We start from the raw sequence: 19,980 nt of genomic DNA, 5'->3' as shown, positions 1-19,980 counted from the left end.
TATTTTTTATTGTGAACAATTATTTACATTTTCAGGTTTCTACGCCAACTGTTAGGACTGTGAGTTTGAGGGTGGGGCGAGAACAGCATCTTCTAGGTAAAGAGGGGTGGGGGGGGGGGGGCAAACTTCCTTAGGACAACAAGGTTGGGACGCAGGAAGAGATGATAGCTAGATCAGTACAGCTGAATACATCACAAGGCGACAATGACTCTGGAGCAGAGGGTGAAGAAGGGCAGAAACACCCGCATTTATGTAGATAAAATGAAACCCCTCAGGATGGTTTTTAACAATGTGTAGGGAAAGCATCTGTGAGGTATTTCAAGTCCTTAATGTTTCACTAACTCGGCACTCTGGAACATTTTGGGAGACTGTTTTATACACTATTCCCCTACTAGGTCCTTAAAGGTCCAATGCAGCCCTTTTTATATATATAAAACACTGAGAAATCAAGTTTTTGACTGCATTGGGCCTTTAAAAAAAATACTGGGCCCAGTGACTCAGAGTAAGACTTATAATGTAAACAGACAAGAGTCTATACAAAATACCTCTATACGGCGAGAGAGAGATTATTACTGCTGTTCAAATAAGACTCAAGTGAATGTCTCAAATGGTTTGAGAAAATGGAAGAAAGAGGGAAATTCTGTCAACATAAAATACTTCTGTCATGTTTGTTTGGGAAGCTCAATGTTATTATCCTCAGAAAGCACCATCTCAGGCATATACAATTGTACAAATGTATAAACTTTAAGATGTCCCCAAAATAATATACCTACTGTTGGCAGCATGCACTTTGGCAATTTATTCATAGACTATTTATGCCTATAGTAAAATAATCACAACAATTAACTCACATTCAAGTCAGAATACTAAATACATCAAACCTTATCAGACATCAGAGATGAGAACAGTTCATTCAAGGTGGCAAATATTGTTTACAGCGAGATCCCAGCAGCAGCTCTACAATAGCTCTAGACTACAGATGAAGATACAAATAGCATTTAGTCAAACAGGACTGAGCAGGGGTTCATAGACACATCATAAAGTATTATAAGGCCTTAAGAACAGTTATTAAGCATCCTTATGATGCCTTAAGTGGTTATAAAGCCTTATTCTTCAAAGCTATTTCTACTGCTAGATTTGGTCAACTGTAACACACTGGTAAGAGGTACAGTATACAGCTCAAAACCTCCCTGGGATAAGAGACCTGTGTCGTCTGACTGCATACCTGTTGTTGGTGTTGTGTAATAGTAGTAGTGCATTGTAAAAACTGTCCTGCAGTATTGATGATATAATTACAAAATTAAGACTTGTGAATTTGATCTTTACAAATCTACATATAATATAAACCAGTTTGATACAGAACAAAGATAAGAGTTGTAACTACATCCGAAAACCAAGTTAGAGGGTGATCTCCCTTCTAATATTTGGTTGATTGAAGGTTGTGGTTTGAACCCGCAGATACATATTCCGCTTCGATTATGGATGAATACCAATACAGGATTTATAGCACCATCTTGAGGTGATGTGGACAGAGTGGAGGGGATAATATATATATATTTTTTTGTAATCGTTTAGTATTTAATTGTTTTAATATAACATTTCAAATTACAATACAATACAAACATAAGACATCACTACATGTATATATTTTCTGAATAAACATAAAAAAGCATTAAAAAGTAGTCGAGCGTCACAATTGACCCTCAGCTAAGCCCCGCCCCAAAATGTTGGACAACCAATCGCAGCGCTCCAATGGGTAACAACTGTCGTCGAGTCTGACATCCCACACATGGACAAGCTCACGTTTAAGGTTCTTACATTCTCTCCGGCTATCTACTCTGGTTTCAGAGCACTCTCGTCTGAGTGTACCAGAGCGCAGAATAACTGACGGATTTACGAACGCTCAACACCCGTTGAATATGGCCGGTGTCAGTAAACGTCGGCAAAAAAAAGCATAATTAAATTGTAGCTTGCAGCAGTTAGTCATCAACGCTCTGGATAACATGAAAACAGCCTAACCAGCTCTGCTAGGGCGAGTGAAATGGTCAGAATGATTTGTTCTCTCGTTTGTGGCTGGAAGTAGCTAGCAAGCTAGGCCAGAACACTCGATCAACCCTACTCCTCCGCCCGAGTGTCCAGTGTCCGCTCTGAACGCAGCGAGAACGAAACGCTCTGAATTTATGAATTTCCTGAGAGCACTCTGAGCGCACTCTGGCACTCCTGATTGAATTTACGAACGCACCCTAAATCACATGAAAGCCAGTGAGGGCTACGGCACAAACAGAGTTTTCTTCAAAAGTCATGTTTAAATGGCTAAATCATTGAATAGTACACCAGGAGTATTTGCTACTGTGACTCCTGAAATGCAGAGCCAATTGATGGAGCATTTTTCAAATCCGAAATGATACTTGTTACATTGTTTGCTAGCTCAGCTGGTTAGCTAGCTCTCAGTCTCATTGACCACCAAACGTTACTACCTAGCCAGTTAATATAGCTTGTTTTCTCAAAATGTATGTTAGCTAGCTAAATTAGCAATGTTATGAATAAAACTCCCATCTGCTGTCAACATGTTTCAATATGTTTTTGCATATACATTGATTGATGATTGATTAATTAATATTATGCTACTCATAAATAACATAACTTTTTCGAAACTAATCCAATCTGTTACTTGGACTTCTTGCATCTTTTACTGTAATGGTATTCCAGTTTAGATCAAATCAAATTGTATTTATCACATGCGCCGAAAACAACAGGTGTAGTAGACCTTACAGTGAAATGCTTTAGGTAGTCTGATATTTTTGTTTTCCTAACCCGGCAGTCATTTAATCTTCCTAACCCGGGAGTCATTATAAATGCAGGTTGCGGGTGAGTACAATTTCCAAATGTTGGATATTCCCAATAATATTCCCAATAAATAAAATCAGTTTGATTGGTTTTCAGGAAATTAAAAGGTGTTAAAATGACCCAACATGTTTTTGATAAGATTTCAGTTCGGCTTGGATGCATATTTTATGTGGTTGAAATACGATCAGCTTTTATGATGCTGATAAAGATGGCACCTCCACCTTTACAGACGGACCCTAACCGCTCACTGTCTCAACCCATAATATTTCTTTACTCCTGTTACGAGTCAAAATGTACATTTGGTGTATAATTTTACTGCAACAAATGCTTAATTTTTCAGGAGTTAATATTATTTCAGGTTATGTTAAGGGTTGTAGACCTACAGTTATGTCACTTTTCCATTTAACCCATCTGAACCGAACAGTTCCCTTGACGTGCATTTTGAAGTCCAGGTCTTGTGACTATCGAATTTGTATAGCGTCTCACAATTATCACACATAACATAGCTGGCACTGTTACCACGTTACCAAATCTTTCCCTGGTCTTCCCTTCTATTTATTTTCAACATTCAATTTCTCAGCTTTTCTCTTATTGAATTAAACTCCGACATTGTCCTTTTTTGCCTCAGTGCATCGACAAACTTTTTCTGTCCAAATTCCCAAAAGCATTTGAGAATTTGCATGTATTTGGCACGCTACAGTTAGGCGCTCAGGCTACGGACTAACGCCAGATAAAAATAGCCCATAGATATGAATTGCACAAGAATTATATATTTATGGATTTTTAATGCATTGTTTTCTCTTTATTCAACCTGCCCGCCACTCACCCGCCCTTCATCCACACAATACTGTATTTCATGCCCCTAAACCGATTGCTGGTTATGAGTCAAACCGCACATCACCAATTCACAGTTGGATGAATTCACAATTCTCTGCTTTATATATATATATTTTTTTCAATATTTAACTTTATTTATTAATTTAATTTGTTTTTTTGTTTCTTTGTTTAATAGCAGAAGTGACAATGGAATCACTATTTGTCCAGAGTGAGTGTGAATAAATACTTCTGCATATGTAATACTTCTAACATGTCATTGTTTTGATACTAAGGCACATAAGTGAGACACATAAGTGAGACACAAAGGACACCTTTTATCTGAATGAAAATGTGTGGATTGTCTGATTAAAATCACAGTGAGTTCATCCTCTCTATTGACTGAAATGTTTAATGTGATAGAAAAAGAGATGGAGGAGAGAGAGGGAGGGAGGGAGGGAGGGAGAATAGCGATTCCCCTCTCATTCAAGATAAGAAGCATAAACAAACAAATCCCCTCTATGGGCTACAATCACATAAATGATTGTTTAGCACTAACCAAAAACATCCTTTCACCCTAATCCTAAACCATAACCCCAACACTAGCCAATGAAAAAGCAGAACCATTTGTGGTTGTAGCCTCTAGAGGGGGCCTGTTTTCTATCTCTGGGAGGGATCGTTATATACTTGACCACCAGGGGGTTGATGTTTAAGAGCTTGTTATATACTTGACCACGGGGGTTTTTAAGAGCTTGTTATATATTTGACCACGGGGGTGTTTAAGAGCTTGTTATATATTTGACCACGGGGGTGTTTAAGAGCTTGTTATATACTTGACCACGGGGGTGTTTAAGAGCTTGTTATATATTTGACCACGGGGGTGTTTAAGAGCTTGTTATATACTTGACCACGGGGGTGTTTAAGAGCTTGTTATATACTTGACCACGGGGGTGTTTAAGAGCTTGTTATATACTTGACCACGGGGGTGTTTAAGAGCTTGTTATATACTTGACCACGGGGGTGTTTAAGAGCTTGTTATATACTTGACCACGGGGGTGTTTAAGAGCTTGTTATATACTTGACCACGGGGGTGTTTAAGAGCTTGTTATATACTTGACCACGAGGGGGAGATGTTTAGTAGTTGAGCTCCTTGGGGACTTCCCAGGTAAACTCACTCCGGCCAAAGTGGCCGTAGCACGCTGTCTTCTGGTAGATTGGCCTCTTCAGGTTCAGTTCCCTGTGGAGAGAGAGATAAAACACATATCAGAGGTGGGAAAGACACCTGTAACAGCAGTTGCTACACGAATGTACACTACGACTGCTTGAGTAACTTAAAAGTCCACACAAATCTGTCAATGACATGATAAGCATGACTAACGTGAACTGAGTGAACTAAAACGTTAGAGGTGTTTGCAGCTCTCAAGATGGGTTCCGTAACTGAGCTAATAATATGACCTTCAAGCTGATATAAACCTCTATGGTTAATAGGGATGTGTGCAATGATCTACGACTACATGTTACAAACAACAGTTTTCCTTTGATGACAAGCTGGAGTGACTGCAAAGGTGAGGTGTTTACCGGACAATGACACCAGGTCGTAGGTCAAAGTTCTTGTTTACGATCTGCAGCAGCTCTCTCTCTGACTTTTGTGACGAGCCGTAGGTGAACACGGAGATGGACAGAGGGTGGGCCACTCCGATAGCGTAGGATACCTACAGTCACACACACAGAATGCCCTGAATGCTAATGTCAACGTTTGAGACTTAACACAAACCACTGAGGAAATCTACAGCATTAGTGACAATCATGACAGTATAAAGTAAAAAGGAATTAACTGATGTCAGATCTGTCAGGAGAACTAATGTATTTGGTTGGTATTATATTGAGGAGGAGAACCCATAAAGTGGAGAACCTAGATAACTGTGACGAGACCTCACCTGAACCAGCACCCTCCTGCACAGTTTGGCCTTGACCAGGGACTTGGCCACCCAGCGGGCAGCATAGGCAGCCGAGCGATCCACCTTGGAGAAGTCTTTACCAGAGAAAGCTCCCCCACCATGGGCCCCCCAGCCTCCGTACGTATCAACGATGATCTTCCTACCCGTCACTCCAGCATCACCCTGGCAGAGGAGGAAGAGGGGGTTGATATTATGGCTGCTTTAAGATCTGATCTTGCATAATACCCTTTGGTCTTTAAAGAATGAGAGATGTGTGTGTGAAGGTGAGGTGAGTAAACTTGTGTTTGTTCACATGCGTGATTGCACCCATTTAGGTTCTGAAATTCACCTGGGGTCCTCCGATGACGAAGCGTCCACTGGGCTGAAGATGGTAGATGGTCTTATCATCCAGGTACTTAGCTGGAACCACTACCTTGATCACCTGGTGGGAGGGGCATAATAGATTGCGTCTGTATGAAGCCTTTCACTCGGCATCAAAGTGCTTTACATTGCGTTCACCACCAGGGCCACACATACAGATACGTTGGCCGAGTACTGAAATGATCTTCCTAGCAGTAGCATCTACCACATACCTTCTCCTTGAGCACCTCCTTCTGTTCCTCCAGGCCAATGAAGTCATCGTGTTGAACAGAGATGACCACGGTGTGGACCCTTATAGGGATCACTGCCCCGTGCTCCTGCTCATAGTGTACTGTCACCTGAGGGAGGAGAGGAGAGAGGGATGAGGGATGTTCTGTTGTGGATTTGTTTTTGTGTTTCTCAGTCCTGAAGGCAAGATACTGTCAATGTTTTTGGATATCAAAGTTTTCTAAGGGCCTTGGTGAACTGAACTGAACTTCAGACGTGGATGGATTTTATATATTTTTTTAATAGCTTTATCAACCAATCAATTGGAGCTCACCCAACAGTTGATTGATCACCTCAAAAATGACAATTTACGGCATTTGGAGTTCAACTCAGACCTCCACCCCCAAATACCTGAATGTAACCCCTCTCACAAGGTCCTATTTTGGGCCAGTCCTCTTCCAGCCCCCCTCAAAAATACCCCTTAAACTGGAGACCCTTCCCTCTTCACTTCCCGCTCATAGGAATCTTAGGAACTCGAGAAGTGCCCATTAGGTTACAGCTGCCTGAGGAAGGAATCCATTGGATGTTGGTCTGTTCCATTTCAGCTCCTTGCCCCTTCTCCCAACTTGAACCTAAGACATGTAGTGTAGGGCAAACTCAGTAGAGCTACCACCACATTACTGACACCTATCCAGTCCTTTCAGATCTGTGAATGTTGAAGGGAGTAGGTGCTAGGAGAAGAGGTAGGTGATAGGAGAAGAGGTAGGAACGAGGAGGAGAGGTAGGAACGAGGAGGAGAGGTAGGAACCAGGAGAAGAGGTAGGAACCAGGAGAAGAGGTAGGAACTAGGAGGAGAGGTAGGTGCTAGGCGAAGAGGTAGGAACTAGGAGGAGAGGTAGGAACTAGGAGGAGAGGTAGGAACTAGGGGGTTAGAGATCATAACGACCCTTTGCTGTGATTTACGAGAGCACAGCCGGTCTCTTCTACTCCAGACTAGTCTTACTACATGGGGTTAGGGGTCAACTCATTCCCACTCAGCGGTATAAACAGACTAGTCAAATGGACTCATGGTAACAACTTCCTAGTGGCAACCTCTCACTTTTCTTTCTCTCTCTTCCTTACTTCTCTCCCCTTTTCTCTTTTCCCTTTCTCTCTTTCTCTGCTATGAGAAGCCTGTATACAACCCTACACCACTTCTCTCCTCACATATCCCCCCTCAGAGAGAGAATGAGGGAGAGAGAGAGTTCATTGGTAATTCTCTCAGTCTCACTTGTGTTTTAGAGTCGGGGCGGAGCCAGGGGATGGTTCCGTTGCGTCTGAGTTCGGCCATCTTGGAATTGAGTTTGTGAGCCAGGACGATGGTGAGAGGCATGCACTCCTCTGTCTCGTCAGTAGCGTAGCCAAACATCAGACCCTGGTCTCCAGCTCCCATGTCTTCCTCTTTCCTGTCGATGTGGACACCCTGAGCGATGTCTGGACTCTGCTGCTCCAGAGCCACCAACACATTACACGTCTTATAGTCAAAACCTGGGGAGAGTGAGAGGAGGGAGAAAGGAAGAGCGGGAGAGAGAGAGAGAGAGAGAGAGGAAGTGAAAGAGCAAGAGAAAGAGAGTCATTATTATTACCCCTCTATGTTTCTGATTCTCTGGATTGTGCTTCCTACACTACAGTATGGATATAGACCAATCCGTTTCAGTAGAAAACATACCTGTTTGATACAACAGAAGCCTGTTTCTCACCTTTGTCTGAGTTGTCGTAACCAATGTGTTGTATGGTGTCTCTGACAACCTTCTGGTAGTCTACGTTGGCCCGGGACGTGATCTCTCCACACAGCAGCACCATGCCAGTCTTACAAACCGTCTCTACGCAGGGTGAAGATAAGCATTACCACTTTAGAACTGTGTTATAACAACCTAGGACACTTTGTACTTATGTAAGAACAACCTAGGACACTTTATATCTTCAGATCAGTGGTATTCTATGGAAGTGTGTCACAAGTTGTGTGTCATTGATTCGTAAGGTATTTCAAAATTTAGCTAGGGATCAATAACAACCATTTATTTTTTTGAGTTCATAGTGTAGAATGTACACTTGTGTCATTAGGTCAATATCCCAATATGGGGTCAGTGGGTTTCTTATGTGTTGTGTCCTAACTGTTATAATAGTTTATTTCTTTGAGTTATTTCTTGGAAGTTAAGAAGTTATGTAAGAGAATATGAAAGGGTTTGAGTTCAAACAAAGTAGAAAGAAGTGCTAGCTTCAGACAGAACTCAGTAGGAATAAAATGTGAAATACTTTTGGAACATTGTTATTGTTTGTTGCTCTGTGTGTTTCACTTAAATGTGTCCCCTTCCCTCTAATTTACCACAAGCAACCTTGTATTCTGTGTTTCATTTAAATATGTCCCCCAACCCAGCAACCTTGTATTCTGGATGTTACATTCAAATGTGTGTGGCCTTCACTCACAAAACATCTTGTTATTCTGTGTTTCATTTAAATGTGTCCCTCCACCCTCACTCACCACAGGCGACCTTGGCATTTGGGTCCTGCTTCAGGTGAGCATCCAGGACAGCATCACTGATCTGGTCACAGATCTTGTCTGGAGAAGAACAAAGGATAGAAAGAGGACAAGAATAAAGAAATGAGTCTTTAGAGAGGCCCGCCACCCAGCACATGGCTTGAATCATAAGCACACTGAAACAAAGTGTATTTGAGCGTGATGCGAATTAATAATTTCCTCACGAACAGGATTGTACCCATTGAACTTGTGAAACTTTTAAAAAGTGACACATTCCTTTTGCTGGGATAATCCCAGAGTACAAAAGAGCAGTATTTTTCACAACCAATGTTTTCCCCACCACACACAGTCAAACAGCTCTGTATGAATGCAGCCTTATACAGTATGCTGCATGAAGGATTGAGTCAAATTGTAACTGGCTAAATATATTATGTAACATTGATTTACAGTACGTTATTCGTTCAAGGTGAAGTCCAGTTTGCACTGTACAGATTTGACCCTGCCTCTCACAGCAGAAAAAATTATCCTGCAGCAACAGGAAATGTGAATAATTATAATTCATGGCCATTTTTGTACGGGTTGATACATATTTCATCAGGGCAAATCAAGTCTGACATTTTAAAGTGGAAATTACAAACTATAGAAGCCTTTTTAAATCTTGAATACACTACAATTTGCATTTCCTTCTGCGCAGGAAAATGATCTGCGACAACAGAGTGATCAAATGAATATTAAAGATCTAGTTGGGAATGTTTGGGATCTCATTCCAGTTCCCAGTGTGTTTTTCAAACTGTCCCAGTGTCACTGCACAGCAGTGGTAGAACAATACTACAGTCCCCTGCATTCATCTTCTCTCCCTCTCTGTCTGACCACTCTGAAGCAACGTGTAGCATGTGTCTGCTTCAACACCAACATCCCATTTTTAATGGACTATAATATTATACTACAGGGTACATATGATGTTGATTATCAGTGGAACAGTTGGACATTGGAACAATAGCTTGGAAAGACTTATGGGTGTCAGTTGTGTCTGCTTCGGCCAACTAGCTACAAACAACCATGTACCCAGTGGACAAAGCTGTGTACATGTCCCCACTGGATAAAGCATTCTTCAATGCAATGCAACATTGTAGCTATGCTGTCTCTTCCACTGTGGACGGAAGGAAGCCTAACCAGTTTACACTATGTGTGGGAACAGTACAGACCTCATATTTGTTATCAGTTGGACTAGTGTGTACTAAAGCCTGTCTGCAAGGCCAAGCCAACGGCACATTGTAGCAGAGAACCTGGTGGCTTTCCTTCAGAGAGAGAGAGCGAGAGCGAGAGCGAGAGCGAGAGAGAGAGAGAGAGAGAGAGAGAGAGAGAGAAGCTGAGGGGTGGGTCTGGAGAAATGTAACCACTCAAATTCATAGACAGAGGACTGACCATCAATTATATAAACATTTCAGTTTTAACTATGTTTTGAGGCTATACAGTGTTTGTTATTTACAAAGCTCATGAGGCATTTACAGTATATCACAAAAGTGAGTACACCCCTCACATTTTTGTAAAAATTTGAGTATATCTTTTCATGTGACAACACTGAAGAAATGACACTTTGCTTCAATGTAAAGTAGTGAGTGTACAGCTCGTATAACAGTGTAAATTTGCTGTCCCCTCAAAATAACTCAACACACAGCCATTAATGTCTAAACCGCTGGCAACAAAAGTGAGTACACCCCTAAGTGAAAATGTCCAAATTGGGCCCAAAGTGTCAATATTTTGTGTGGCCACCGTCATTTTCCAGCACTGCCTTAACCCTCTTGGGCATGGAGTTCACCAGAGCTTCACAGGTTGCCACTGGAGTCCTCTTCCACTCCTCCATGACGACAAAACGGAGCTGGTGGATGTTAGAGACCTTGCACTCCTCCACCTTCCATTTGAGGATGCCCCACAGATGCTCAATAGGGTTTAGGTCTGGAGACATGCTTGGCCAGTCCATCACCTTTACCCTCAGCTTCATTAGCAAGGCAGTGGTTGTATCGGAGATGTGTTTGGGGTCGTTATCATGTTGGAATACTGCTCTGCGGCCCAGTCTCTGAAAGCAGGGGATCATGCTCTGCTTCAGTATGTCACAGTACATGTTGGCATTCATGTTTCCCTCAATGAACTGTAGCTCCCCAGTGCCGGCAGCACTCATGCAGCCCCAGACCATGACACTCCCACCACCATGCTTGACTGTAGGCAAGACACACTTGTCTTTGTACTCCTCACCTGGTTGCCGCCACACACGCTTGACATCATCTGAACCAAATAAGTTTATCTTGGTCTCATCAGACCACAGGACATGGTTCCAGTAATCCATGTCCTTAGTCTGCTTGTCTTCAGCAAACTGTTTGCGGGCTTTCTTGTGCATCATCTTTAGAAGAGGCTTCCTTCTGGGACGACAGCCATGCAAACCAATTTGATGCAGTATACGGCGTATGGTCTGAGCACTGACAGGCTGACCCCCCACCCCTTCAACCTCTGCAGCAATGCTGGCAGCACTCATACGTCTATTTCCCAAAGACAACCTCTGGATATGACGCTGAGCACGTGCACTCAACTTCTTTGGTTGACCATGGCGAGGCCTGTTCTGAGTGGAACCTGTCCAGTTAAACCGCTGTATGGTCTTGGCCACCGTGCTGCAGCTCAGTTTCAGGGTCTTGGCAATCTTCTTATAGCCCAGGCCATCTTTATGTAGAGCAACAATTCTTTTTTTCAGATCCTCAGAGAGTTCTTTGCCATGAGGTGCCATGTTGAACTTCCAGTGACCAGTCAGTATGAGGGAGTGTGAGAGCGATGACACCAAATTTAACACACCTGCTACCCATTAACACCTGAGACCTTGTAACACTAACAAGTCACATGACACCGGGGAGGGAAAATGGCTAATTGGGCCCAATTTGGACATTTTCACTTTGGGGTGTACTCACTTTTGTTGCCAGCGGTTTAGACATTAATGGCTGTGTGTCGAGTTATTTTGAGGGGACAGCAAATGTACACTGTTATACAAGCTATACACTCACTACTTTACATTGTAGCAAAGTGTCATTTCTTCAGTGTTATCACATGAAAAGATATACTCAAATATTTACAAAAATGTGAGGGGTGTACTCACTTTTGTGATATACTGTATAAGTTATATTCTTCAAGAATCAATTTTAAGTCCAAAAATGGATGTAGCAACTAAGGATTCTAGCTTTAAGAAATCAAACAGGCTTCCGAGAACACAGAGATATACAAATGAAGTTGTCACGCCCTGGCCTTAGTTATCTTTGTTTTCTTTATTATTTTGGTTAGGTCAGGGTGTGACATGGGGGATTTATGTGTTTGTCTTGTCTAGGGGTTTTGTATGTTTATGGGGTGTTTTCTAGTCTATGTGTTTGTATGTCTATGGTGGCCTAGATTGGTTCTCAATTAGAGGCAGCTGTTTATCATTGTCTCTGATTGGGAACCATATTTAGGCAGCCATATTCTTTAGGGATTTCGTGGGTTATTGTCTATGTATTTGTTGCTTGTGTCTGCACTTTATATATATAGCTTCACGTTCGTTTTGATTAGTTTGTTTAAGTGTTCTTCGTTTCGTGTTAAATAAATAGAAGAATGTATTCGTATCACGCTGCGCCTTGGTCCTCCTCTCTTCCTCCATACGACGAACGTGACAGAAGTATAGGCCTATACTTTGTTGTTGTGGCAACATCCCTAACAATTTCATTTGTATTTGTTCTCCACTTGGCCTGGTGTGATCTCATGGTTTGGCTTCAGTGGTGTGGCATTGTTCTCCTGATGTGACTGCAGTGGTGGAAAAAGTGCTCAATTGTCATACTTGAGTAAAAGTAAAGATACCTTAATAGAAAATTACTCAAGTAAAAGTAAAAGTCACCCAGTAAAGTACTACTTGAGTAAAAGTCTAAAAGTATTTGGTTTAAAATATACTTAATTATCGAAAGTAAATGGAGTCGCTAAAATATACTTAAGTATCAAAAGTAAAAGTATAAATCATTTCAAATTCCTTATATTAAGCAAAACAGACGGCACAATAAAAAAAATTAAAAAGTATTTACAGAAAGCCAGGGGCATGCTCCAAAACACGCATTTGTGTTTAATGAGTCTGCCTGAGCAGAGGGTATGTATACATCTGTGTATATGTGTGTGACTGTGTAGATTTCTGGAGGTATTCTCACACAGGGTCAGCAGAGGGTCAACACAGGTTCTGACCAGTTTGGTTAATCTAGCCCAAAGAGGGCAGAGTAGGTGTTAGCACATCTGATTGGATGGGAATTTAACCTGTTTGGAGGGGAGACATCAGACCGTTTGGTTGCTGTATCAGAATGCACACGTTACAATAACAGCCAAATTAAACAGTAACATTGCACACACACACATACACGCACACACGTCACTCTCTCTCCCCCGCTCTCTCAGCCATGCAACTCTACATCAGACCTCTACTCAACATCCCCCTCAGAGAGAGAGAGACAGAGAGAGAGAGACAGATAGAGAGGGAGACAGATAGAGAGAGAGAGATAGAGAGAGAGACAGATAGAGAGAGAGACAGATAGAGAGAGAGACAGAGACAGATAGAGAGGGGAGGTGGAGAGGGAGAAACAGAGAGAGTGGGGGGGGGGGGGGTGGAGAGACTGAGACAGAAAGAGAGAGAGAGAGAAAGAGTGAGACAGAGAGAGGGGCGGGGTGGAGAGAGTGGTAATGATGAGAGCCTGCCACGTGTCAATGGGGTAGTCTATCAATGGAATACCATTCATTTGCTCTCATAGTAAATGTGTAAGTGTTTGTTCAAGGAACACAGACAGATTAACAGCTGTAACTTCCTCCGTGCAAATATATCCTCCAGACACCGGCTTTGAGGGCATTATCCCATATACAACGGGTTACCAACATATTCAAATAATGATTGACATATTTTCATTAAAAACGTTATTTTGATTAATTTATTAATACTATTCATCCTTCCACAACATACAGTCCCGACACAAGTCTAGGGTTGCTACTCAAGCCGGCTGGTCGTTCCCTCTATCGGTTCGGTTGCTAGAGACGCGCCCCAGTCGTTCAGTCTTTTTGTTCTGTATCTATGGACGCGCCCCAGTCGTTCAGTCTTTTTGTTCTGTATCTATGGACTCGACCCAGTCGTTCAGTCTTTTTGTTCTGTATCTATTGACGCGACCCAGTCTTTCAGTCTTTTTGTTCTGTATCTATGGACGCGACCCAGTCGTTCAGTCTTTTTGTTCTGTATCTATTGACGCGACCCAGTCTTTCAGTCTTTTTGTTCTGTATCTATGGACTCGACCCAGTCGTTCAGTCTTTTTGTTCTGTATCTATGGACGCGACCCAGTCGTTCAGTCTTTTTGTTCTGTATCTATGGACGCGACCCAGTCGTTCAGTCTTTTTGTTCTGTATCTATGGACGCGACCCAGTCGTTCAGTCTTTTTGTTCTGTATCTATGGACGCGACCCAGTCGTTCATTCTTTTTGTTCTGTATCTATGGACGCAACCCAGTCATTCATTCCATTGCCATACTGGCTGGCAACATTCTTATCCCTTGCTGGCTAGCTAGCGAACTACGGCTAACTTAGTCACATCAAAAAGTGGAGCCAGAATAACAACAAAGTAGCTGCATTTGCGTCTGTTTAAGCTGTTTTCTAGTGACATTTCTTTGGATACATCCATAACAATGAGCTAATGAGGCGCTATTTCACCAGGCATAAAAAATGTGCTCAGTCGTCAGGACACTGTTGTTCAGAGGAGCTAGCCAACAACACAGCTAACAACACAGCTAACACAATCACTTCAAACTGCAGCTGGAAAGACTGCAAACTAGCTGCACTTTGTTCGTTTGACCTTTTTTTTTATATCCATAAAAATGATGCCAGCTGAATTATGATTTTGACCAGCTGAGAAACGCTGCCTGCCTGTCTGTCTTGTCCCGACTCATGACACGTTCATTACTATGGGACAGCAGGAGATCGAAACATTGTTGCAAATGTTGGAGAGACAGACAGCAAGGTTTATACAAATCTCCACTGTTAAAAACTAAATGTTAGTCTAAAAGAAATGTGAGATAATGTCAAGATGTTTTTTATAGTAGAGATCATGTTGATAAATTGCTTGTCTGGGCTGATGAGACAGTGGATTGTGCAGTCAGATGGAACCGAGTAAATAGGCATTTTAATGTCATAGATTTAGCCGGTGGTAACGGTTTTAACCGTTAGCCAGCTGGAATGCGTTTTTTAAAAATATATATATATATTTTTTTTATCCCCTTTTCTCCCCAATTTTTGTGGTATCCAATCGCTAGTAATTACTATCTTGTCTCATCGCTACAACTCCCATACGGGCTCGGGAGAGACGAAGGTCGAAAGCCATGCGTCCTCCAAGGCACAACCCAACCAAGCCGCACTGCTTCTTTAACACAGCGCGCCTCCAACCCGGAAGCCAGCCGCACCAATGTGTCGGAGGAAACACCGTGCACCTAGCTACCTTGGTTAGCGCGCACTGCGCCCAGCCCGCCACAGGAGTCGCTGGAGCGCGATGAGACAAGGAAATCCCTACCGGCCAAACCCTCCCTAACCCGGACGACGCTAGCCCAATTGTGCGTTGCCCCACGGACCTCCCGGTCGCGGCCGGCCTCGACAGAGCCTGGGGGCGAACCCAGAGACTCTGGTGGCGCAGTTAGCACTGCGATGCAGTGCCCTAGACCACTGCGCCACCCGGGAGGCCGGAATGCGGTTTTAACCAATCAGCATTCAGGATTTGACCCACCTGTTGTATAACATACTATATACCAGGGGTATTCAGATGCTACCCTACGAGGCCCGTACTAATGCTGTTTTTTTTTGTCCTACCTGATAATGAATTGCACCCACCTGATTTGTTTGATTGATTGACCTGGTGCTATATACACTTGAACCATGATTGTATCAAACTGTGGCCATGCATCAAATGTATAATGTGCATTATCAACATTGAGTCACTATTCAACCTACATATGACAGGTACAGGCTATTGCTGTGGGGGCCACAGCTAGAGAGTGGGAGTACTGTTGAAGAGCAGGTAGGTAGAGAGCAGGTAGGTAGAGAGCAGGTAGGTAGAGAGCAGGTAGATAGAGAGCAGGTAGAGAGAGAGAGCAGGTAGAGAGAGCAGGTAGGTAGAGAGCAGGTAGATAGAGAGCAGGTAGATAGAGAGCAGGTAGATAGAGAACAGGTAGATAGAGAGCAGGTAGATAGAGAGCAGGCAGAGAGAGAGCAGGTAGATAGAGAGCAGGTAGAGAGAGAACAGGTAGAGAGAGAACAGGTAGAGAGAGAGCAGGTAGATAGAGAGCAGGTAGAGAGAGAACAGGTAGAGAGAGAACAGGCAGAGAGAGAGCAGGTAGATAGAGAGCAGGTAGATAGAGAACAGGTAGAGAGAGAACAGGTAGAGAGAGAACAGGTAGAGAGAGCAATTAGATACAGAGCAGATAGATAGATTGCAGGTAGGTTGAGATCAGGTAGATAGAGAGCAGGTAGATAGATTGCAGGTAGGTTGAGATCAGGTAGACAGAGCAGGTAGGTAGAGAGCAGGTAGATAGAGAGCAGGTAGATAGATTGCAGGTAGGTTGAGATCAGGTAGACAGAGCAGGTAGGTAGAGAGCAGGTAGAGTGAGAACAGGTAGAGAGAGCAATTAGATAGAGAGCAGGTAGATAGAGAGCAGGTAGAGAAAGAACAGGTAGAGAAAGAACAGGTAGAGAGAGAGCAGGTAGAGAGAGAGCAGGTAGAGAGAGAGCAGGTAGAGAGAGAGCAGGTAGATAGAGAGCAGGTAGAGAGAGAGCAGGTAGATAGAGAGCAGGTAGATAGAGAGCAGGTAGAGAGAGAGAACAGGTAGAGAGAGAACAGGTAGAGATAGAACAGGTAGATAGAGAACAGGTAGGTAGAGAACAGGTAGATAGAGAACACGTAGAGAGAGAGCAGGTAGAGAGAGAACAGGTAGAGAGAGAACAGGTAGGTAGAGAGCAGGTAGATAGAGAACAGGTAGAGAGAGAACAGGTAGAGAGAGAGAGCAGGTAGAGAGAGAACAGGTAGAGAGAAAGCAGGTAGAGAGAGAGCAGGTAGGTAGAGAGCAGGTAGGTAGAGAGCAGGTAGATAGAGAACAGGTAGAGAGAGAGAGCAGGTAGAGAGAGAACAGGTAGAGAGAGAGAGCAGGTAGAGAGAGAGCAGGTAGAGAGAGAGCAGGTAGAGAGAGAGCAGGTAGAGAGAGAGCAGGTAGAGAGAGAGAACAGGTAGAGAGAGAACAGGTAGAGAGAGAGCAGGTAGAGAGAGATTGTCACGTCTGCTCCCGCTCTTCCCTTCCCCTGGCGCTTGAGGGCGCCAGATTACCCTGCATCACAAGCTCCTGCCATCATCAATCACACCTGCCCTCCCTCGTCACTCGCTTCAGCGTTATTGGACTCACCTGGACTCACTTATCACCTGTTATTTCCTCCCCTATATTTGTCTGTTCCCCAGCTCTGTTCCCCGCTGCTGCATTGCATTGTTTTTGTATTTTGATTTTGATATTTGTTTCTGACGCTGTTCCTGTCTCTGTCTGTTATAATTAAATGTTTTACTCCCCGTACCTGCTTCATCTCAACAGCGTCATTCCGTGTGACAGAGATCAGGTAGGTAGATTGCAGGTAGATAGAGAGCAGGTAGAGGGAGAACAGCTAGAGAGAGAACAGGTAGATAGAGAGCAGGTAGAGGGAGAACAGCTAGAGAGAGAACAGGTAGAGAGGAGGTAGAGAGAGAGCAATTAAGTAGAGAGCAGGTAGGTAGAGAACAGGTAGAGGGAGAACAGGTAGAGAGAGCAATTAGGTAGAAAGCAGGTAGGTAGAGAGCAGGTAGAGAAAGAGCAGGTAGAGAGAGAGAGCAGGTAGGTAGAGAGCAGGTAAAGAGCAGGTAGAGAGAGAGAGCAGGTAGAGAGAGAGCAGGTAGGTAGAGAGCAGGTAAAGAGCAGGTAGAGAGAGAGAGCAGGTAGAGAAAGAGCAGGTAGAGAGAGAGCAGGTAGAGAGAGAGCAGGTAGCGAGAGAGCAGGTAGGTAGAGATCAGGTAGATAGAGAGCAGGTAGAGAGAGAACAGGTAGAGAGAGCAATTAGGTAGAAAGCAGGTAGAGAAAGAGCAGGTAGAGAGAGATCAGGTAGGTAGAGAGCAGGTAAAGAGCAGGTAGAGAGAGAGCAGGTAGAGAAAGAGCAGGTAGAGAGAGAGCAGGTAGAGAGAGATCAGGTAGAGAGAGAACAGGTAGAGAGAGCAATTAGGTAGAAAGCAGGTAGAGAGAGAGCAGGTAAAGAGCAGGTAGAGAGAGAGAGAGCAGGTAGAGAAAGAGCAGGTAGAGAGAGAGCAGGTAGAGAGAGAGCAGGTAGGTAGAGATCAGGTAGATAGAGAGCAGGTAGCGAGAGAACAGGTAGAGAGAACAATTAGGTAGAAAGCAGGTAGGTAGAGAGCAGGTAGAGAAAGAGCAGGTAGAGAGAGAGCAGGTAAAGAGCAGGTAGAGAGAGAGAGAGCAGGTAGAGAAAGAGCAGGTAGAGAGAGAGCAGGTAGAGAAAGAGCAGGTAGAAAGAGAGCAGGTAGGTAGAGAGCAGGTAAAGAGCAGGTAGAGAGAGAGCAGGTAGAGAGAGAGCAGGTAGCGAGAGAGCAGGTAGATAGAAAGCAGGTAGAGAGAGAGAAGATATTGAGCAGGTAAAGAGCAGGTAGAATACAGCCAGGTGAACACTCACCTGGATGTCCCTCTCCAACAGACTCCGAAGTGAACATGAAGGACCCATCATCCAGCAGAGCGTCACTCATTTTGACACAGGCAGGTGCTCAGAACCACTAAAAAAACTGAAATAAAATGTCCAGTGAGAGCTTTATATCCCAGCTCGTTCTCTTGAGAGAGGGAAGGTGAGGGAGAGAGAAAAAAGAGAGAGCGAGAGGGTTGCTGCCAATTGGCTGTCTATGCAACAGAACTCCTGGACTATCTAAACATGGTCCTATATATTGCTAAGAAAAAACACACACACACGCAAGTCATGTGAACCCCTGGGTGAGACCATTCCAGGGGGAGTTGTTGATGGGAGGGGATTTAAACTTTTCAGAAAGCCCCAGTTAACCCTTAGTTCTCTCCACACTCCCGAATGGTGGAAGGAATCTACCACTTCTGTCTTCCACAGGGGTGCTGCTGGAGTCCAATAACCTGTGTTGTGCTGTAGAAAGCAAAAAGTTATCATGAAAATACCCCTCCTCCCTATTCTATGGGTGGTTTAGGTTAGATCTCCACTAGGTTGGAGCTTCGGCTGTGTAAAGGTATGGAGAGAGAGAGAGAGAGAGAGAGAGAGAGAGAGAGAGAGAGAGGGGGGGGGCTTTAACATATGATGCAATATATCGTGTTTACTACATTTCTTCAGCTACATTGGTTTGGCATTATTACTGGATGTAAAAAACTAGTTTTACTGGTAGGGAAATAGGTGAAATATTTGTGTAGTTTATGTGTCACACTATTTCTGGGTGTTGTAACTGAAAGAGTGTTGCAAGTATTCTACGTACCACAGTATGTAATGGTTTAGAAAGTATGCCAGGTTTCAACTGTTTGGGCTACATTGTGCAATAAATGTGTACTTTTTCAAATTTCCTAGTAGTGGCAAGGTACAAACACACACACACACACACACACACACACACACACACACACACACACACACACACACACACACACACACACACACACACACACACACACACACACACACACACACACACACACACACCCCCCCAATAGGACAACCCTTTGAAGAAGGATTCTAAAGGAAACCCTTTTCACAGACAGTTCTACAGGGAACCCAAAAGGGTTCTACCTGGAACCAAAAAGGGTTCTCTTATGGGGACAGCTAAAGAACCCTTTTGGAACCCTTTTTTCTAAGAGTGTGGGATGTGGTAGGAAACATAGAGAGTACACTGACTCACTGACCTACTGCTCTGACAGTGATGGAATATGAAAGAACAGTTGATACTCTACACACACACGGGGGTGGAAGCTTAAGTCACACTTATGCTGTATTTTAGATGATACGGCATACAGTATGAAAAAATACACAAATGTACTGTAAGTCGAGAGTTTGTAGGTCAAACCGATCGGACACAACTGACTTTGTTTGTGAGAAGAACGATTTTCGGGATGTCTTATGGTCTGGCAAACACCGCTCTAGCTCTGTCACCTTTCACTGCAGATGCTGAAGTGCGACACCAGCAGATGCC

The 19,980-nt window shown here is 43.5% G+C and overlaps 1 protein-coding gene across 2 annotated transcripts; it reads right to left on the bottom strand.

The window, feature by feature from the left end:
* Positions 1 to 775: 775 nt before the first annotated feature.
* Positions 776 to 18,708, bottom strand: LOC129836523 (S-adenosylmethionine synthase-like). 2 transcript variants are annotated; one of them, XM_055902821.1, is made up of 9 exons: positions 18,465 to 18,707; positions 8,707 to 8,784; positions 7,925 to 8,047; positions 7,456 to 7,712; positions 6,191 to 6,316; positions 5,947 to 6,039; positions 5,598 to 5,780; positions 5,239 to 5,372; positions 776 to 4,897 (listed from the first exon to the last, which is right to left on the bottom strand). In XM_055902821.1, exons 1-9 carry the CDS (start codon positions 18,532 to 18,534, stop codon positions 4,795 to 4,797), a joined length of 1,167 nt encoding a protein of 388 aa, XP_055758796.1. In that variant the 5' UTR covers positions 18,535 to 18,707; the 3' UTR covers positions 776 to 4,794. The 2 variants fall into 2 exon arrangements, with proteins under 2 accessions (XP_055758796.1, XP_055758797.1); XM_055902822.1 differs by lacking the exon at positions 776 to 4,897 and having other exon boundaries at positions 5,235 to 5,372; positions 18,465 to 18,708.
* Between the last annotated feature and the right edge of the window lie 1,272 nt (positions 18,709 to 19,980).

This window comes from Salvelinus fontinalis, chromosome 37 (assembly GCF_029448725.1).
Source record: "Salvelinus fontinalis isolate EN_2023a chromosome 37, ASM2944872v1, whole genome shotgun sequence".
NCBI classification, from domain to species: Eukaryota; Metazoa; Chordata; class Actinopteri; order Salmoniformes; family Salmonidae; genus Salvelinus; species Salvelinus fontinalis.
Note: the sequence above shows the minus strand (reverse complement) of the source record. Positions and strands in the feature narration are given on the sequence as shown.